Here is a 21250-nt window from a genome sequence, read left to right on the forward strand (position 1 = left end):
CAAACTCAGTGCCTCTTTGCTTGACATCATGGAAAAATCAAAAGAAATCAGCCAAGACCTCAGAAAAACAATTGTAGACCTCCACAAGTCTGGTTCATCCTTGGGAGCAATTTCCAAACACCTGAAGGTACCACGTTCATTTGTACAAACAATAGTACGCAAGTGTAAACACCATGGGACCACGCAGCCGTCATACCGCTCAGGAAGGAGACGCGTTCTGTCTCCTAGAGATGAACATACTTTGGTGCGAAAAGTGCAAATCAATCCCAGAACAACAGCAAAGGACCTTGATGAGATGAGATGCTGGAGGAAACGGGTACAAAAGTATTTATAGCCACAGTAAAACGAGTCCTATATCGACATAACCTGAAAGGCCGCTCAGCAAGGAAGAAGTCACTGCTCCAAAACCGCCATAAAAAAGCCAGACTATGGTTTGCAACTGCATATGGGGACAAAGATCGTACTTTTTGGAGAAATGTCCTCTGGTCTGATGAAACAAAAATAGAACTGTTTGGCTATAATGACCATTGATATGTTTGGAGGGAAAAGGGGGAGGCTTGCAAGCCAAAGAACACCATCCAAACCGTGAAGCAACGGGGGTGGCAGCATCATGTTGTGGGGGTGCTTTGCTGCAGGAGGGACTGGTGCAATTCACAAAATACATGGCATCATGAGGAAGGAAAATTATGTGGATATATTGAAGCAACATTTCAAGACATCAGGTCGCAAATGGGTCTTTCAAATGGACAATGACCCCAAACATACTTCCAAAGTTGTGGCAAAATGGCTTAAGGACAACAAAGTCAAGGTATTGGAGTGGCCATCACAAAGCCCTGACCTCAATCCTATAGAACATTTGTGGGCAGAACTGAAAAGGTGTGTGTGAGTAAGGAGACCTACAAACCTGACTCAGTTACACCAGCTCTGTCAGGAGGAATGGGCCACAATTCACCCAACTTATTGTGGGAAGCTTGTGGAAGGCTACCCAAAACGTTTGACCCAAGTTAAACAATTAAATACTAATAATACAAGTTAAATACTAATTGAGTGTATGCAAGCTTCTGACCCACTGGGAATGTGATGATAGAAATAAAAGCTGAAATAAATCACTCTCTACTATTTATTCAGACATTTCACATTCTTAAAATAAAGTGGTGACCCTAACTGACCTAGGACAGGGAATTTTTACTAGGATAAATGTCAGGAATTGTGAAAAGCTAAGTTTAAATGTATTTGGCTAAGGTGTATGTAAACTTCCGACTTCAACTGTATATGTTAGATGTGAAATAAACAATCACAAATTAATAGTTACCATTAAACACAAATGTTTCAAAAAGAGAGCGTTTGAAATGTTAGTTTATTAGCCATGTACAAAAAAAAGCGTATCGGTACGGACCTGTAGAGGCCATCGATTGATACTCTAAATAAAATGGGAATAGCCTATAAATAAAGATAAAATAGCTAATAGACTAATTAAACTACTTACACCGTACACAATTAGCTGACTCCACCTGGGCCCTCTCAGCAGCTGGCTCTACCTGGGCCCTCTCAGCAGCTGGCTCTACCTGGGCCCTCTCAGCAGCTGGCTCTACCTGGGCCCTCTCAGCAGCTGGCTCTACCTGGGCCCTCTCAGCAGCTGGCTCTACCTGGGCCCTCTCAGCAGCTGGCTCTACCTGGGCCCTCTCAGCAGCTGGCTCTACCTGGGCCCTCTCAGCAGCTGGCTCTACCTGGGCCCTCTCAGCAGCTGGCTCTACCTGGGCCCTCTCAGCAGCTGGCGTGTGGTTTTTATTTATTTTGGTGTTTGTTCACCACTGGTTACCAATTTTCTTATTGCAGCATTTTTCTAAATGATTTTGCTGTGACGATTACACACTGTGATGTTTCACCTAACAGATACGGGAGCTTGTCCATCTCCCCCCCACACACCCCACCCTCCCTCTCTCTTTTGAAAATCCATTAGTCAGATATTTTGGCTGTAGGGCAGGAATTCTCATTTTCCCCCTTGTAATTTCCTCAATGAGAGAAGTGTCATGATATATTCTGTGTCCCAGGGGGGTAGGAGGCTTGGATCAAGTCGGGCCGAGGAACTTTTTGTACTGTTCCTGTCCCGACAGGCCCAAGTATTTGTCAAATATAATCTGAGCTTTTAAGTGGTCTTTAATCACTAAAGGGCCATAGATCTACCTGTCACGTATAGGATGACCCAATGTCAATGTTGTGTACAACACAGAGGTAATCTGAGCAGGTGACATGATGTGCGTGCCAAATGGCACCCTACTCTGTCATTCCTATAGGGCTCTGGTCAAAGGTAGTGCACTGTAAAGGGAATAGGGTGGCATTTGGGATGTAGCCATGGCCCTTTGTGGAGGGTAGGCTATGGCCTGTGTCACATTACACTGGTGTTATTCTGAGTTCATAAAGTGGATGGTGGAGAGCTACTGCACCGTAGCCTGGTCCCCTTTCAGTAGAGATGTTGCTTTGACTGTGGAATAGGCCAAAGTCTAGGGATCCCTATTGGATAGAACACTGTTTAAAAGCCCGGGATCCTATTGGATAGAACTCTGTTTAAAAGCCTGGGATCCCTAGTGGATAGAACTCTGTTTAAAAGCCTGGGATCCTATTGGATAGAACTCTGTTTAAAAGCCTGGGATCCCTAGTGGATAGAACTCTGTTTAAAAGCCTGGGATCCTATTTGATAGAACTGTGTTTCACTTTAATGAAAAAGAACACGTAGGGAATACAGTATGTAGGCCTAAAAAGATCTGCTTAAATAAACAAAGAGGTACTGGCAAGAGCAGTGTGGCAGTTTCTCATTTCTTTCAAGATCTCATCGAATCATTCCCACATACCTGCAACAAGCAAACTCTGATGTGAAACAGAGTGGTATTACATTTGGATTCCAGGCTAGCCTAATATAATAGATGGTTTTCTGTTAGTGAAAATATGTCTGCTGTGATTTCAACAGTGGTATTATTCTCTTTAGGCTAGCGAAAAATGTGTTGATACACCATTTTCTAATCCCATTTTTCTGGGGGGGTTGGATTTCTGATGTCTGCTCCCAGGAGCTTTTGAATTTTTTTTTTTTCACTGTGGACTGGAGCAATGTTAGCGTGGCTTTGCACTGTGTACCGGAGCAACGTTAGCCTGGCTTTGCTCTGTGGACTGGAGCAACGTTAGCCTGGCTTTGCTCTGTGGACTGGAGCAACGTTAGCCTGGCTTTGCTCTGTGGACTGGAGCATCGTTAGCCTGGCTTTGCACTGTGTACCGGAGCAACGTTAGCCTGGCTTTGCTCTGTGGACCGGAGCAACGTTAGCCTGGCTTTGCTCTGTGGACTGGAGCAACGTTAGCCTGGCTTTGCTCTGTGGACTGGAGCAACGTTAGCCTGGCTTTGCTCTGTGGACTGGAGCAACGTTAGCCTGGCTTTGCTCTGTGGACTGGAGCAACGTTAGCCTGGCTTTGCGCTGTGGACCGGAGCAACGTTAGCCTTGCTTTGCTCTGTGGACCGGAGCAACGATAGCCTGTCTTTGCGCTGTGGACTGGAGCACTTAACAAGAAATAGAGGAGTTATAGAAAGGATCCCTTCATTCTTTACGTTCGTCCCAAAATGGCACCTTATTCCCTTTTTATAGTGCACTACTTTTGACCGGGGCCCTATAGGGAATAGGGTGCCATTTGGGACACAATGTTTACTTTTTCGTTATGTAGAGCAGGCAGGTGACAGAGCAGAGCAGAGCAGAGAGCAGAGCAGAGCAGAGAGAGAGAGAGAGAGAGAGAGAGAGAGAGAGAGAGAGAGAGAGAGAGAGAGAGAGAGAGAGAGAGAGAGAGAGAGAGTTCCCTCCAAGCTACATCTGAACTCTTTCAGCTGCAGGGTGGAAGAGATAGCATGTCATCTCTCTGCAAGCCCTCTGTCCTCTGCCCTAGACGCCTGAGAGAAAACAACCGTTTTTTGGTTTGTTTGTTTTTTACTGTCCTAGATATTCAAAAGGAACTAGGGATAACATTGCGTGGTTAGTGTTCTTCATACAGTGACCCGTATGGTTTATTCACTGTGTCTACATCTCTCGGGCCTGGTAGTTAGTTGCCCCAGAAATAATGTTATACATTAAATACTGCCAATGTTGTAGTGGGTATGGATACAGTTCACTTTGTATTGAGATCCACTAAGCATTCTTAGTCATAGGTTACCTTATGATGAACACTATCTGAAGACTGTTGTTTCAGTCAGTCGTAGGTGTTGCTGATGTGCTGCAACAAGGACCATGAATCAGTGTACTTGTCACCTTTACATGTGTTATAATCTAGGGGACAGGATGGATCATCTGGTTATGGGGTATAGAGGATATTTTGTTGTGTCAGTGAAGCCATAGTGGTGAGATCCACCATCATTCCTGTTGCTACACAGTTACTAATGTGGCCCCACAATAAACCTATTCTTCCCCCAGAGTCATGGGTGGCTGGAATTAATTACTGCATATGAATCTCTCTCTCTGTCTCTCTGAGAGCCCAGCTACTATTGCCGATGAACTTCACCATACTATACACTATAGTAGTAAGGTTAACCTAACATATATCCATGTTATATATCCAGGTAGCCTAGCGATTTAAGAGCGTTGGGCCAGTAACTGAAAGGTTGTTGGTTTGAATCCCTGAGCCGACTAGCTGAAAACAATCTGTCGATGTGCCCTTGAGCAAAGCACTTAACCCTTACTGCTCCTGTAAGTCGCCCTGGATAAGAGCGTCTGCTTAATGACGTGAATGTAAATCGTAATAGCAGCTAGCAAACTGTGTCCTAAAGAAACAGAACAGAACTGGAATTCACTCTGCTTATGTATTTAAGTAAACACTTATGTAGGCTAATGAACCTCTGTCTCTCTGTCTCGCGCCTATGCCTCCGAATGCTGATGAACATATCTTCATACTATAATGGCTATAGGAATGAACACATGACTGCTGTAACAGCTAGCTATAGGAATGAACATGTAACAGCTAGCTATAGGAATGAACACGTAACAGCTAGCTATAGGAATGAACACGTGACTGCAGTAACAGCTAGCTATAGGAATGAACATGTGACTGCTGTAACAGCTAGCTATAGGAATGAACATGTAACAGCTAGCTATAGGAATGAACACGTAACAGCTAGCTATAGGAATGAACACGTGCGTAACAGCTAGCTATAGGAATGAACACGTGACTGCAGTAACAGCTAGCTATAGGAATGAACATGTGACTGCAGTAACAGCTAGCTATAGGAATGAACATGTAACAGCTAGCTATAGGAATGAACATGTGACTGCTGTAACAGCTAGCTATAGGAATGAACACGTGACTGCAGTAACAGCTAGCTATAGGAATGAACATGTGACTGCTGTAACAGCTAGCTATAGGAATGAACATGTAACAGCTAGCTATAGGAATGAACACGAACAGCTAGCTATAGGAATGAACATCGTAACAGCTAGCTATAGGAATGAACACGTGACTGCAGTAACAGCTAGCTATAGGAATGAACATGTGACTGCAGTAACAGCTAGCTATAGGAATGAACATGTAACAGCTAGCTATAGGAATGAACACGTAACAGCTAGCTATAGGAATGAACACGTGACTGCAGTAACAGCTAGCTATAGGAATGAACATGTGACTGCTGTAACAGCTAGCTATAGGAATGAACATGTAACAGCTAGCTATAGGAATGAACACGTAACAGCTAGCTATAGGAATGAACATGTGACTGCAGTAACAGCTAGCTATAGGAATGAACATGTGACTGCTGTAACAGCTAGCTATAGGAATGAACATGTAACAGCTAGCTATAGGAATGAACACGTAACAGCTAGCTATAGGAATGAACATGTGACTGCTGTAACAGCTAGCTATAGGAATGAACACGTGACTGCAGTAACAGCTAGCTATAGGAATGAACACGTGACTGCAGTAACAGCTAGCTATAGGAATGAACATGTAACAGCTAGCTATAGGAATGAACACGTAACAGCTAGCTATAGGAATGAACACGTGACTGCAGTAACAGCTAGCTATAGGAATGAACATGTGACTGCTGTAACAGCTAGCTATAGGAATGAACATGTAACAGCTAGCTATAGGAATGAACACGTAACAGCTAGCTATAGGAATGAACACGTGACTGCAGTAACAGCTAGCTATAGGAATGAACACGTGACTGCAGTAACAGCTAGCTATAGGAATGAACATGTGACTGCAGTAACAGCTAGCTATAGGAATGAACATGTAACAGCTAGCTATAGGAATGAACACGTAACAGCTAGCTATAGGAATGAACACGTGACTGCAGTAACAGCTAGCTATAGGAATGAACATGTGACTGCTGTAACAGCTAGCTATAGGAATGAACATGTAACAGCTAGCTATAGGAATGAACACGTAACAGCTAGCTATAGGAATGAACACGTGACTGCAGTAACAGCTAGCTATAGGAATGAACACGTGACTGCAGTAACAGCTAGCTATAGGAATGAACATGTGACTGCAGTAACAGCTAGCTATAGGAATGAACATGTAACAGCTAGCTATAGGAATGAACATGTGACTGCTGTAACAGCTAGCTATAGGAATGAACACGTGACTGCAGTAACAGCTAGCTATAGGAATGAACACGTGACTGCAGTAACAGCTAGCTATAGGAATGAACACGTAACAGCTAGCTATAGGAATGAACACGTAACAGCTAGCTATAGGAATGAACACGTAACAGCTAGCTATAGGAATGAACACGTAACAGCTAGCTATAGGAATAAACACGTGACTGCAGTAACAGCTAGCTATTGGAATGAACATGTGACTGCTGTAACAGCTAGCTATAGGAATGAACACGTAACAGCTAGCTATAGGAATGAACACGTAACAGCTAGCTATAGGAATGAACACGTGACTGCAGTAACAGCTAGCTATAGGAATGAACATGTGACTGCTATCTGTGTGACTGCTATATGTGACTGAACATGTGACTGCTATCTAACTGTGTCCTGAAGGAAGGGAAGAGAACAGGGAGAAACAGGCTTGTTCTTGCTCGCTGTGACCCAATTATTCAATTGCCCAGACTCTGTCATAACGCCAACACAACATTTTACACTCCAATTCTTTTCACTTAGCAATTTTGTATTTGTGCCCTTAAATGAGAGCAAGATAGTTCTGTATTGTTTTCTCTAAGTCGCCTCTCCACCACTACGTTATTGTCGTTAACAGTTGGTAAAAATGGCAGAGAAAGGCAAGCGACAGCAGGGAAGTCCTGTATGGCAATACTATGAGTAGTTAAATGAGAAGGAAATGGAGGTAGAGTAATGGCAGTACAGGTGCAATACTTAGCCATCTGAAAGGGGGGAGAGACGGAGGGAGGGGGACGGACGGACGGAGACGGAGGGGGACGGAGGGAGGGAGACGGACGGACGGACGGACGGACGAAGGGATGAAGACGGAGGGAGACGGACGGAGGGAGGGAGGGAGACGGAGGGAGGGAGGGGGACGGACGGACGGAGGGAGGGATGGAGGGAGGGAGGGAGACGGACGGACGGACGGACGGAGGGAGGGAGACGGAGGGAGGGAGGGAGACGGAGGGAGGGAGAAGGAGGGAGGGAGGGAGGGAGACGGAGGGAGGGAGGGAGACGGAGGGAGGGAGGCAGACGGACGGAGGGAAGACAGACTGAGGGAGAAGGACGGACTGAGGGAGGGAGGGAGGGAGAGAGAGACGGAGGGAGGGAGCGAGCTTACTGGGAGCATGGAACACCTGGACACACATTCCACAATTCAATATTTAACCTGCTTGCTGTATTCCCAAAGTGTGCGACGTGGAAGATCAGAGATCAGTGGGTTAAAAAAAGGAAACCAAGTGAGCAATTAATCACCTTTTTTAGTATTACAGTGATAAACATCCTAAATATACAACAGGAGAACTCTCCAGTGCTACTCCACTACAGAAATACTCCAAGATTTAGTATAGATCTACAGCTCTTCTATTCATTTTATCTCACTATAGTGAACGCTCAAAAAGCACCACTTCAACACACTGGAAACCGTACAGCGCCTTCAGAAAGTGTTCAGTCTTGACTTTTTCCACATTTTGTTGTGTTACAGCCTGAATTTGAAGTGGATTAAATTGAGTTGTTTTGTGACTGGCCTACTCACAATACCCCATAATGTCAAAGTGGAAGTATGTTTTTAGAAATCTTTACAAATTAATAAAAAAAGTAAAGCTTAAATAAGTTTAGGAGTCAACACTGAAATAGTGTTTAACATGATTTTGGTATGACTACCTCCATCTGTATCCCACACATAAAATTATCTTTAAGGTCCCTCAGTCGAGCAGTGAATTTCAAACACATATTCAACCACAAAGACCAGGGAGGCTTTCCAGTGCCTCTCAAAGAAGAGGACCTATTGGTAGATGGGTAAAATAAAAAATAATGCAGAAATGAATATCCCTTTGAGCATGGTGAAGTTATTAATTACATTTTGGATGGTGTATCAATACACCCAGTCACTACAAAGATACAGGCGTCCTTCCTAACTCAGTTACTGGAGAGGAAGGAAATGTGACTTGTAAGTAAGCATTTCACGGTGAAGTGTACACTTTTTGTATTCGGTGCATGTGACTAATAAAGTTTGTTTTGATTTGAAACCGCTCAGGGATTTCACCATGAGGCAAATGGTGACTTTAAAACAGTTAGAGTTTAATGGCTATGTTGGGAGAAATCTGAGGATGGATCAACAATTAATAAAATGTATTTATAAAGCCCATTTTACATCAGCAGATGTCACAAAGCGCTTATACAGAAACCCAGCCTAAAACCCCAAACAGCAAGCAATGCAGATGTAGAAGCACGGTGGCTAGGAAAAACTCCCTAGAAAGGCAGAAACCTAGTGAGGAACCATGCTCTGAGGGGTGGCCAGTCCTCTTCTGGCTATGCCGGTGGAGATTATAAGAGTACATGGTCATTAAGGCTAGATCGTTCTTCAAGATGTTCAAACGTTCATACATGACCAGCAGGGTCAAATAATAATCACAGTGGTTATAGAGGGTGTAACAGGTCAGCCAGCACCTCAGGAGTAAATGTCAGTTGGCTTTTCATAGACAAGCATTCAGAGGTCGAGACTGCAGGTGCGGTAGAGGGGGTGGAAACCGCAGGTCCGGGATAAGATGGCAGGTGCGGTGAACAGGTCACAGTTCCATAACCGTAGGCAGAACAGCAGAAACTAGATCAGCAGCATGGCCAGGTGGGAAGGGGGCAGCCAGGAGTCGTCAGGCCAAGCAGTCCTGAGGCATGGTCCTAGGGCTCAGATTCTCAGGTCCAACGTTGTAGTTACTTCACAATGCTAACCTAAATGACAGAGTGAAAGAAGGAATCCTGTACAGAATAAAAAATATTCCAAAACACGCATCCTGTTTGCAACAAGGCACTAAAGTAATACTGCAAAAAATATGTGTTAAAGCAATTAACTTTTTGGGGCTAATCCAATACAACACATGGCTGAGTACCACTCTCTATATTTTCAAGCATATTGGTGGCTGCACAGTGGTGGAAAAGGTTAGCTCAACCCAGGCAAAATCCTAGAGTAAACCCTTGTTCCCACCAGACACTGGGAGATGAATTCACCTTTCAGCAGGACATTAACCTTACAAATGTACACTGGAGTTGCTTACCAAGAAAATAGTAAATGTTCCTAAGTGGCCGAGTTACAGTTTTGACTTAAATCTACTTGAAAATCTATGGCAAGACCTGAAAATGGTTGTCTAGCAATGATCAACAATCAATTTGACAGAGCTTGAATAATTTTCTTTAAAGAATACTGGGCACATTCCAGGTGTGGAAAGCTCTTTTGAGACTTACCCAGAAAATGACTCGCCGCTGTAATCCGACAGAGAGAGCTGAAACATGGTTCTCCACTCTACTGTCTCTCCTTCATTTATTAATAGTGGGAATATGCAGCTAACGTACCCTGCCACCCTCAACACTGCAGCTTTTAACACACACACACACACACACACAATTTAAGACTCATCTAGCAGTCATTTAGAAGCTTTCTCTCCCTTTTTTTTCTCCCTCTCTCTCCCCCTCTTACTTCCCCCACACACACACACACACACACACACACACACTTTTCAAGCACACGAAGGCTATGAGATTCGGCTCTGACTTAGGTGTCTGTTAGTGGGGAGAGAGTACTCGTCTTTTCCAGGTGTGGTACGTTTCGGGTCTTCGGTTTGCTAAAAACCCACTACTTTCTGCTCTGCTTGTGTAGCCAGTGCTTCCTTGTTTGAGTACGTAAAAATAAAAAAATAAAAAAGGCTAACCAGCTGAGTTTGAACCTCCGACCGTAGGGGCTAGGGCATGGGGTTTCACAATAAAAGTTAAAGATACTCACGAGTGCTGTCCTGTTGCTTAAGGTGGAAACATGCTCAGGAGGCCTTGGTTCGGTGCCAGTTCGTGTGACCCATTGTCTCCTGCTGGGTTCAACATCAGTCCTGCTGAGTCAGCGAGGAAGATGTTGAGACTGCTGGCAGCAGCGGTGGTCTGAGTTGCTGTGGGTGTCATCTCAGCTGAGTTAGGCTCATTCCGGTTTCTCTGGCTGTGTTCGGAGTCCGGATTCCAGGGATGCTATACTATCCGTGATTGGCTGTGGAGGGTTTTCAGAGTGTGAATCAGAGGATATCAGACCGGGCTACTGACTGATTTGCTGGCGCTGAGCCGTTTCCTTCTAATGTGTTGGTAAGGTCCCACAACAGGACGCTGGTGGCGTACCTCAACAGGCAGAGGGGGACGCGGTCCCTCCCTATTGGTCGTTTACTCCCAATAGTGTGTTATACCTCGTTCCTTCCTTCAGGTGAATGTGATTGGTCGTTGACTCCCAATAGTGTTATACCTCGTTCCCTCCTTCCGGTGAATGTGATTGGTCGTTTACTCACAATAGTGTGTTATACCTCGTTCCCTCCTTCAGGTGAATGTGATTGGTCGTTTACTCCCAATACTCACCCGTTCCTTCCTTCAGGTGAATATGATTGGTCGTTGACTCCCCATAGTGTGTTATACCTCGTTCCTTCCTTCAGGTGAATATGATTGGTCGTTGACTCCCCATAGTGTGTTATACCTCGTTCCCTCCTTCAGGGAACAGTAGTTATATTCATAACTGTATGTTCTCACAAGGATCCATTTCAAAGGGTTTACTGTTGTCTTAAGCTATGGGACTTAATCTACACACACACACACACACACACACACACACACACACACGATGACACACACTAAAACGATGAACTTGGAAATCTGTAGTGAGCTGAAAAACAGAGTCTATTGTCCCAGTGGGGTGGGGGTGGGGGTGGTGGTGGGGGGGTTGAATATGAGCGGAAGCCTGGAAGCACCCTGGCTGTCTGTCTTACTGCTAGGTCTCTGTCTCTCTCTGCCAACATTGTGCAAGCCTGGCCGGGCTCTTCACTGAATCCAGAGGTTAGTGCAATGGCATTTTCCTCCTCATTCCCCCTTCTTTCTCCCTAGTGTGTGTGTGTGTGTGTGTGTGTGTGTGTGTCCCGAGTGAATAACATTACACAGTACACTAAAGTCTAGTCTAGCTAAAGGTAACATCAATTCACTAACCCCTAGTACTTTGTTTGTGATAGGCAAAATAGGCTGATTTCATCAACAACTTTATTAATTCACATACTCGTCTCTCCATCACATCCAAAAGACCCCCCCCCCATCGCCATGACACGTCCTTTCCTCACCCGAACTGGAGACTGAGTGAGCGCGTGCCTCGCCATGAATTACCATCAGTAGTGGGTTTAAAGATACAACACACACGTTTTGTAAAAGAAGAGATTTGATACTCCTGTTGTTAATCAGTACAATGAAAATAAGTCCCAAATGGAAGGGATTGTTTTCCACATGAAATCTGTGTAAACAGGCTCAATGCATTGCACACACTCCTCTCGAATATCCATCCGCCTGTATTGTGAATAGGCGGTCTGGGTTACATCTGCATTTGCTTGTATTTTGTTTTATTTAACCTTTATTTAACCAGGAAGGGCTCATTTTGAGATTTTCAATCTCTTTTTTTTTCAAGAGCGTCCTGGACAACATAGGCAGCACCAAGTCCTTTCACAATTACAGACAGATAACATGAAAAGTTAGCATAATTAGAGTATAACAAAATCATAAAGCGGCAAATAAAAAAAATAAAAAATATTGACATGTCAAGGAATCAACCTCAAAATCCTTCATCAATGATTTAAAAACACCAACCAAGTTCTTCCAGTTTAACAGTATTTTGTAAGGCGTTCCAAGCCGATGGGGCAGAGTACATAAAAGCCCTTTTACCAAATTCAGTTCGGACATTTGGAACAGTAAACAGGATAAAGACCTGCGAACGAAGAGAACCCACCACATTTCTGAACAATAAAAATGCACAAATAAAATGGTAGTAAACCCAAAAATGGCTTTGTAAATAAAAGTATACCAGTGACTGAGCTGATGATAGACTAGAGAAGGCCAGCCAACCCTGGTATATAAAGTGCAGTGGTGCGTAAGGGTTTAAAATATATCTCAATGCTCTATGGAAAAGGGTGTCAATTGATCTCAAACACTGAGCGGAAGCATTCATATATAGAATATCCCCATAGTCTAGTAAAGGCATAAATGTAGCTGATACTAGCCTCCTTCTGGCTTCAAAAGAAAAACAGGCCTTATTCCTAACACTTCAGTGTAGCCTAGTGGTTAGAGCGTTGGACTAGTAACCGAAAGGTTGCTGGATCGAATCCCCGAGCTGACAAGGTACAAATCTGTCGTTCTGCCCCTGAACAAGGCAGTTAACCCACTGTTCCCCCCCCCCCTCTCTGATTCAGAGGGGTTGGGTTAAATGGGGAAGACACATTTCAGTTGAATGCATTCAGGTATCCCCCTTTCCTTATAAAATGATTCATCGGTGCATACGTGGCTTTCACTGAAAAATGTTGACATCAAATATAATGATATTAAACTCAAATGATGCCCAGCAATTAATCAGAGCAGTTGTTGACTTTATCTGTCTGGATCAACAGTCATTCTGGGACTTTGGCTGATACGCCATTTTTTTCCCCGCGTGGTATCGTTTTGGTAGTGAGTATCGTGATGCTAAACGTGGTATCGTTTTGGTAGTGAGTATCGTGATGCTAAACGTGGTGTCGTTTTGGTAGTGAGTATCGTGATGCTAAACGTGGTAGTGAGTATCGTGATGCTAAACGTGGTAGTGAGTATCGTGATGCTAAACGTGGTGTCGTTTTGGTAGTGAGTATCGTGATGCTAAACGTTGTGTTGTAAAAATTCTGGTATTGTGACAACATTAAGAGAGAAGGAGAGGATGTAGAGAGAACGAGAGAAGGAGAGGTGTAGAGGGGAAGGGAAGGAGAGGATGGAGACTGAAAGAGGTAGGGGGGATAGGGTGAGAGGGATAGGGGGGCTAGAGGGAAGGAGGGAGGGAGGTAGGTAGGTAGGTAGGTGGTAGGTAGGTAGGTAGGTAGGTAGGTAGGTAGGTAGGTAGGTAGGTAGGTAGGTAGGTAGGTAGGTAGGTAGGTAGGTGGAAGGAGAGAAGGGGGAGAGGTAGGTAGGTGGAAGGAGAGAAGGGGGAGAGGTAGGTAGGGGAAGGAGAGGTAGGTAGGGGGAAGGAGAGAAGGGGGAGAGGTAGGTAGGGGAAGGAGAGGTAGGTAGGTAGGTAGGGGGGAAGGAGAGGTAGGTAGGTGGGTAGGTAGGTAGGTGGGTAGGTAGGTGGGTGGGTGGGGTGGGTAGGGGGGAAGGAGAGAAGGGGGAGAGGTAGGTAGGGGGGAAGGAGAGGTAGGTAGGTAGAGGAAAGGAAAGGTAGGTAGCTAGGTAGGGGGAAGGAGAGGTAGGTAGGTAGGGGGGAAGGAGAGGTAGGTAGGGGGGAAGGAGAGGTAGGTAGGTGGGTAGGTGGGTAGGTAGGTGTAGGGGCGAAGGAGAGGTAGGTAGGTAGGGGGAAGGAGAGGTAGGTAGGTAGGGGGAAGGAGAGATAGGTAGGTAGGGGGAAGGAGAGGTAGGTAAGTAGGGGGAAGGAGAGGTAGGTAGGTAGGGGGAAGGAGAGGTAGGTAGGGGGGAAGGAGAGGTAGGTGGGTAGGTGGGTGGTAGGTGAGGTAGGTAGGTGGGGCGAAGGAGAGGTAGGTAGGTGGGGGGAAGGAGAGGTAGGTAGGTAGGGGGGAAGGAGAGATAGGTAGGTAGGGGGAAGGAGAGGTAGGTAGGTAGGGGGAAGGAGAGGTAGGTGGTAGGGGGAAGGAGAGGTAGGTAGGTAGGGGGGAAGGAGAGGTAGGTGGTAGGGGGGAAGGAGAGGTAGGTAGGGGAAGAAGAGGTAGGTAGGTAGGTAGGTAGGCAGGCAGGGTGGTAGGTAGGCAGGCAGGGTGGGAGGGAGGGAGGGAGGGAGGGAGGGAGGAGGCGGTAGGGGAGGGAGGGAGGGAGGGGTAGGGGGGAAGGAGAGGGAGAGAGAGCGGTAGGGGGGAAGGAGAGGGAGAGAGAGCGGTAGGGGGAAGGAGAGGGAGAGAGAGCGGTAGGGGGAAGGAGAGGGAGAGAGAGCGGTAGGGGGAAGGAGAGGGAGAGAGAGCGGTAGGGGGAAGGAGAGGGAGCGAGAGCGGTAGGGGGAAGGAGAGAGCGGTAGTGGTCAAGGAGTGAGAGAGAGAGAGACGGGAAGGAGAGCACAGAAAACAGGGTCAGTCTAACCTTTATGTAACCATTCCTCTTCACCTTCAGCTTGAGTGCATGTGCAGCAGTGTGTGTGTGAGAGAGAGAGTACTACGCTACAGTAAAAGACAGGGATCACTCTCTGTCCTGGCTACATTCAAAGACAATTCCTCCCTAAAGGGTCTGTCCTAAAAGAGGTGAATGAAAGAGCGAACATCAGCGGGAAAGCATCATCTTTGTTGTTTTCTCCTCTGTTCCATCAGTGTGGCTAATGGACTAGTCCCTTTAGGACTGACTGGCTGGCTGGCTGTCTGACTGACTGGCAAGAAGGTGAGTCCTCTTCTCTCCTTTCTCCATGTACCCCCTCCCTCCCTCCTACCCCCTAACTTCATGCCATAGAAACTTCAACCAACACAGAGGAGTTGGTGCTGCTCAGCTTGCTCCATCTCTAACTAACCCATGCTCAGCTTGCTCCATCTCTAACTAACCCATGCTCAGCTTGCTCCATCTCTAACTAACCCATGCTCAGCTTGCTCCATCTCTAACTAACCCGGCATGCTCAGCTTGCTCCATTTAAAACCAGACAGCTCAGCTTGCTCCATCTTAACTAACCCAGACATGCTCAGCTTGCTCCATCTCTAACTAACCCATGCTCAGCTTGCTCCATCTCTAACTAACCCGGCATGCTCAGCTTGCTCCATCTCTAACTAACCCAGACATGCTCAGCTTGCTCCATCTCTAACTAACCCAAGCTCAGCTTGCTCCATCTCTAACTAACCCATGCTCAGCTTGCTCCATCTCTAACTAACCCGGCATGCTCAGCTTGCTCCATCTCTAACTAACCCATGCTCAGCTTGCTCCATCTCTAACTAACCCGGACATGCTCAGGATGTATGTACTCTGTCCTCCATTTCCTCTCCATCTTTCCTCTCCTCCGTCTTTCCTCTCTTCCATTTTTCCTCTCCTCCTCTTTCTTGTCCTCCCCGTCACACGCTGACTGAATGCCTGCTGCTCATTGAGAGACGAGCTGAGTGGATGATTTCCTGTCCCCTGTCAGAGATGTGGTGTGATGGGAGGAGTCAGAGGAGGCACGGCAGCATTGGAAACCACTTCTGTGTTATGCTAGTTTTGCTCCAACTAGCTCTCCCTGTACGCTTCTACCTCTCTCACTTGGGATCTCTCACTCGGGATCTCTCTCGGGGTCTCTCTCTCTCTCTCTCTCTCTCTCTCTCTCGGTCTCTCGCTCTCGGTCTCTCTCGGTCTCTCTCGCTCTCGGTCTCTCTCTCTCGCTCTCTGTCTCTCTCTCTCTCGGGTCTCACTCTCACTCTGTCTCTCTCGGTCTCTCTCTTTCTTGGTCTCTCTCTCTCTCGGTTTCTCTCGTCCTCTCGGTCTCTCTCCCTCTCTGCTGCATGTTAACTTTGCTCCTACAGTACACTACTACCTCTCCCTGTAAACTGTTCTCTGGGCAGTCTGTGACTGGTACATCAATTTTGATCAATCCTTGCATCCATAGCTCTGTGTATGAACTAGACAGTGGTTACATTTGTCTACCTTCATCCTTCAGCTATTTACCAAATCAAGTGGCGGTGTGACCGCTTAGTCGTTTTTCGAATCCCAGGTTTGCCCCGTTAACCCTCAGCCCAGCTCCAGGCTTGACCAGGCTGTTAAAACAGGATCTGTTGTGGCCAAACTCTCTCTCTCACTCTCTCTCTCTCTGTCTCCCTCTCTCTCTGTCTCCCTCTCTCTCTGTCTCTCTCTCTCTCTGTCTCTGTCTCTCTCTCTCTCTCTCTCTCTCTGTCTCTCTCTCTCTCTGTCTCTCTCTCTCTCTCTCTCTCTCTCTCTCTCTCTCTCTGTCTCTCTCTCTCTCTCTGTCTCTCTCTCTCTGTCTCTCTCTCTCTCTGTCTCTCTCTGTCTCTCTCTCTCTCTCTCTCTCTCTCTCTCTCTCTCTCTCTCTCTCTGTCTCGCTGTCTCTCTGTCTCTCTCTGTCTCTCTCTCTCTCTGTCTCTCTCTCTGCTGGATAGGGTCACAGAGAGTAGGGCCCTGCACGGAGCTATTGAACCCTGGTCTAATGGAGGACAGATTGATTCCCTCAACTTAATCACTTTCTAGTCATAAGGGACATCTCACCCACAGAGCATCCCTGTGTTTTATTTCTTTTTTCCTTTCTGTAGGATTTGTGTGTGTGTGTGGTACAATGTTTCAGATTTGTTTGTGACACTTCCTAGTTTTATTAGGTCTTGTTTTAACCAGTGGCAACCACACTTCAAACATATTTCATAGCCCAGTAAAACCAGTTCAAGTAGTAACAGTATAATGACCCATATGGGTGTAGTAAAGCTCTATCAGGTCGTAGTAAAACTGTTAGCTGATCATTGGTCATTATTCTCACAACCTCATTTATGTGTGTTCCCAGTCACTGCCTTATTCACCGATATATGTGGAACTTTAACAACAAAATGCCTGCAATTGATTCCCAGCAAGCAGACTCCTTCCTCTTGTACAGTTGTTGTTCCTCCAGAAAGACTACTAGTAAAACCAAGGTATTATTTAGTTCTACTGTGATGACTGACCAGGGTTTCTGTTTCCTCTCTCCTCCAGATCTTTAGAGTACAGCGGCATCTCCCATTTTCTCTCTCTCTCTCTCTCTCTCTCTGTGATTGGATAGACAGTCTGATGGTGAAACTCAGCATGCCAGTGATGTCATCGACAGACTGCAGGTTGGTTAACTAATACATAATCCAAGTTGTTAGTGAGTAAAAACATTTCAGAATTGTCAGTTATATTATTTTATCCAGGGCAATAGTGTGTTACTTTTGTGTATTCTCTATGATTTAAAATGTTGTGGTTTTGACACACATTATTCTATCTCTGTATAACATCATTAGTTGTTTATCTGTGATGTTATCTGTGTTTCCTGTTTCAGACTGTGAACCATGGGCAACGTGGAGAGTCAGAACGGCGACCAGGCCTTCTACGGTACCCAACATGGCTACCTGTCCCGCAAACACATGTCTCGTTCCCTCCGCATCTCCAAGCACCAGTCCAGCTCCGGTTCCACCCGCTGCACCCACGACCGCCACGACCGCCACGCCACTCAGGGCAAAGCAGAACACCGTAATTCTGAGACCTCCACGCGTTCCAGCAGCACCCCTAGTATCCCACAGTCCTTAGCGGATCATGCCCTGGAGCCCTTCAACCAGACCAATGTCCTGTCAGACTTCTCCCCTATCTGGGTGGACCGCATGGCCATGAACCTCCGGCCCGTTTCCTTCCATACCCACCTGGACAACCCCTCTGTAGGGCCCCATCTGGACAATCCATCTGTAGGGCCCCATCTGGACAATCCATCTGTAGGGCCCCACCTGGACAACCCCTCTGTAGGACCCCAGTTAGACGCAGCAACACCAGGGACTAGACCCCAGTGCCCCCAGGACAGAGGTCTAGGCCTGTACAATAACACTGGGGAGGGGACCTACCTCCAAAAGACCAGAGACGGACCCCGGGAACCCCAGGAACCCCGGGAGGGAGTTAGCTTCAAGAAGAAGAGGTCCAAGTCAGCTGACATGTGGAGAGAACACAGCCTGGAGTTCAGTCTGTCAGACCTCAGCCAGGAACACCTCACCAGGTTAGAGAAGTCAGACCTCAGCCAGGGAACACCTCACCAGGTTAGAGAAGTCAGACCTCAGCCAGGAACACCTCACCAGGTTAGAGAAGTCAGACCTCAGCCAGGAACACCTCACCAGGTTAGAGAAGTCAGACCTCAGCCAGGGAACACCTCACCAGGTTAGAGAAGTCAGACCTCAGCCAGGGAGCACCTCACCAGGTTAGAGAAGTCAGACCTCAGTCAGGGAACACCTCACCAGGTTAGAGAAGTCAGACCCCAGCCAGGAACACCTCACCAGGTTAGAGAAGTCAGACCTCAGCCAGGAACACCTCACCAGGTTAGAGAAGTCAGACCTCAGCCAGGAACACCTCACCAGGTTAGAGAAGTCAGACCTCAGCCAGGGAACACCTCACCAGGTTAGAGAAGTCAGACCTCAGCCAGGGAGCACCTCACCAGGTTAGAGAAGTCAGACCTCAGCCAGGAGCACCTCACCAGGTTAGAGAAGTCAGACCTCTGCCAGGAACACCTCACCAGGTTAGAGAAGTCAGACCTCAGCCAGGAACACCTCACCAGGTTAGAGAAGTCAGACCTCAGCCAGGGAGCACCTCACCAGGTTAGAGAAGTCAGACCTCAGCCAGGGAACACCTCACCAGGTTAGAGAAGTCAGACCTCAGCCAGGGAGCACCTCACAAGGTTAGAGAAGTCAGACCTCAGCCAGGGAACACCTCACCAGGTTAGAGAAGTCAGACCTCAGCCAGGGAACACCTCACCAGGTTAGAGAAGTCAGACCTCAGCCAGGGAACACCTCACCAGGTTAGAGAAGTCAGACCTCAGCCAGGGAGCACCTCACCAGGTTAGAGAAGTCAGACCTCAGCCAGGGAACAACACCTCACCAGGTTAGAGAAGTCAGACCTCAGCCAGGGAACACCTCACCAGGGTAGAGAAGTCAGACCTCAGCCAGGGAGCACCTCACCAGGTTAGAGAAGTCAGACCTCAGCCAGGAACACCTCACCAGGTTAGAGAAGTCAGACCTCTGCCAGGAACACCTCACCAGGTTAGAGAAGTCAGACCTCAGCCAGGGAACACCTCACCAGGTTAGAGAAGTCAGACCTCAGCCAGGGAACACCTCACCAGGTTAGAGAAGTCAGACCTCAGCCAGGGAGCACCTCACCAGGTTAGAGAAGTCAGACCTCAGCCAGGGAACACCTCACCAGGTTAGAGAAGTCAGACCTCAGCCAGGGAGCACCTCACCAGGTTAGAGAAGTCAGACCTCAGCCAGGAACACCTCACCAGGTTAGAGAAGTCAGACCTCAGCCAGGGAGCACCTCACCAGGTTAGAGAAGTCAGTCTTCAGCCAGGGAACACCTCACCAGGTTAGAGAAGTCAGACCTTAGCCAGGGAACACCTCACCAGGTTAGAGAAGTCAGACCTCAGCCAGGGAGCACCTCACCAGGTTAGAGAAGTCAGACCTCAGCCAGGGAACACCTCACCAGGTTAGAGAAGTCAGACCTCAGCCAGGGAGCACCTCACCAGGGTAGAGAAGTCAGACCTCAGCCAGGGAGCACCTCACCAGGTTAGAGAAGTCAGACCTCAGCGAGGGAGCACCTCACCAGGTTAGAGAAGTCAGACCTCAGCCAGGAACACCTCACCAGGTTAGAGAAGTCAGACCTCAGCCAGGGAACACCTCACCAGGTTAGAGAAGTCAGACCTCAGCCAGGTAGCACCTCACCAGGTTAGAGAAGTCAGACCTCAGCCAGGGAACACCTCACCAGGTTAGAGAAGTCAGACCTCAGCCAGGGAGCACCTCACCAGGTTAGAGAAGTCAGACCTCAGCCAGGGAACACCTCACCAGGTTAGAGAAGTCAGACCTCAGCCAGGGAGCACCTCACCAGGTTAGAGAAGTCAGACCTCAGCCAGGGAGCACCTCACCAGGTTAGAGAAGTCAGACCTCAGCCAGGGAGCACCTCACCAGGTTAGAGAAGTCAGACCTCAGCCAGGGAACACCTCACCAGGTTAGAGAAGTCAGACCTCAGCCAGGGAGCACCTCACCAGGTTAGAGAAGTCAGACCTCAGCCAGGGAACACCTCACCAGGTTAGAGAAGTCAGACCTCAGCCAGGGAACACCTCACCAGGTTAGAGAAGTCAGACCTCAGCCAGGGAACACCTCACCAGGTTAGAGAAGTCAGACCTCAGCCAGGGAACACCTCACCAGGTTAGAGAAGTCAGACCTTAGCCAGGGAACACCTCACCAGGTTAGAGAAGTCAGACCTCAGCCAGGGAGCACCTCACCAGGGTAGAGAAGTCAGACCTCAGCCAGGGAGCACCTCACCAGGTTAGAGAAGTCAGACCTCAGCCAGGGAGCACCTCACCAGGTTAGAGAAGTCAGACCTCAGCCAGGGAACACCTCACCAGGTTAGAGAAGTCAGACCTCAGCCAGGTAGCACCTCACCAGGTTAGAGAAGTCAGACCTCAGCCAGGAACACCTCACCAGGTTAGAGAAGTCAGACCTCAGCCAGGGAACACCTCACCAGGTTAGAGAATGACTGTTATATGTGGTTGTCTCACTTAGCTACCTTAAAATGAATGTACTAACTGGAAGTTACTCTGGATATGCTAAATGACTGACATGTAAATGTAAAGAAACAGGCAACTGAAGGGTTGTCAGTTCAAATCAAATGTTTCCATCTTGTGTGGATTAATCAAGTATTCTCTCTCTTTTTCAGCACAGAGGAGATCATCGACACAGAGGAGGCAGACGACAGGGACTTCCCTGATTGTGAAGGCCTGCTGGGGCTTGTGTCCCCAGAGGGTCTGGAGGGTGTGGACGCTGCTGGCAGGGCCAACTCCCTGGATCAGCTGTATGGAGGTCAGAAGACCCCAACTCGCCGGCCCGTAGCACGCTATGCTAAGTGGCACCATGACTCTAACCGCGACGCCCGGGAGGGAGAGGACGATAAGA

General features: G+C 47.4%; 1 protein-coding gene across 5 annotated transcripts in view; it reads left to right on the top strand.

The window, feature by feature from the left end:
• Positions 1-21250, top strand: part of LOC106581531 (rho guanine nucleotide exchange factor TIAM1) — a 228651-nt gene that overhangs the window by 81186 nt on the left and 126215 nt on the right. For all 5 annotated transcript variants that reach the window (XM_045704100.1, XM_045704104.1, XM_045704103.1 and 2 more), the window contains 4 exons: positions 14951-15017; positions 17286-17404; positions 17611-18312; positions 21015-21250. The exon at positions 21015-21250 is cut by the window's right edge and continues 146 nt beyond it. In XM_045704100.1, the coding sequence (XP_045560056.1) occupies positions 17621-18312; positions 21015-21250 (928 nt within the window). In that variant the 5' untranslated portion in view covers positions 14951-15017; positions 17286-17404; positions 17611-17620. The remainder of the gene's footprint in view (positions 1-14950; positions 15018-17285; positions 17405-17610; positions 18313-21014) is intronic.

The sequence above is a fragment of the Salmo salar genome, chromosome ssa20 (genome assembly GCF_905237065.1).
Source record: "Salmo salar chromosome ssa20, Ssal_v3.1, whole genome shotgun sequence".
In the NCBI taxonomy this organism is placed as follows: Eukaryota; Metazoa; Chordata; class Actinopteri; order Salmoniformes; family Salmonidae; genus Salmo; species Salmo salar.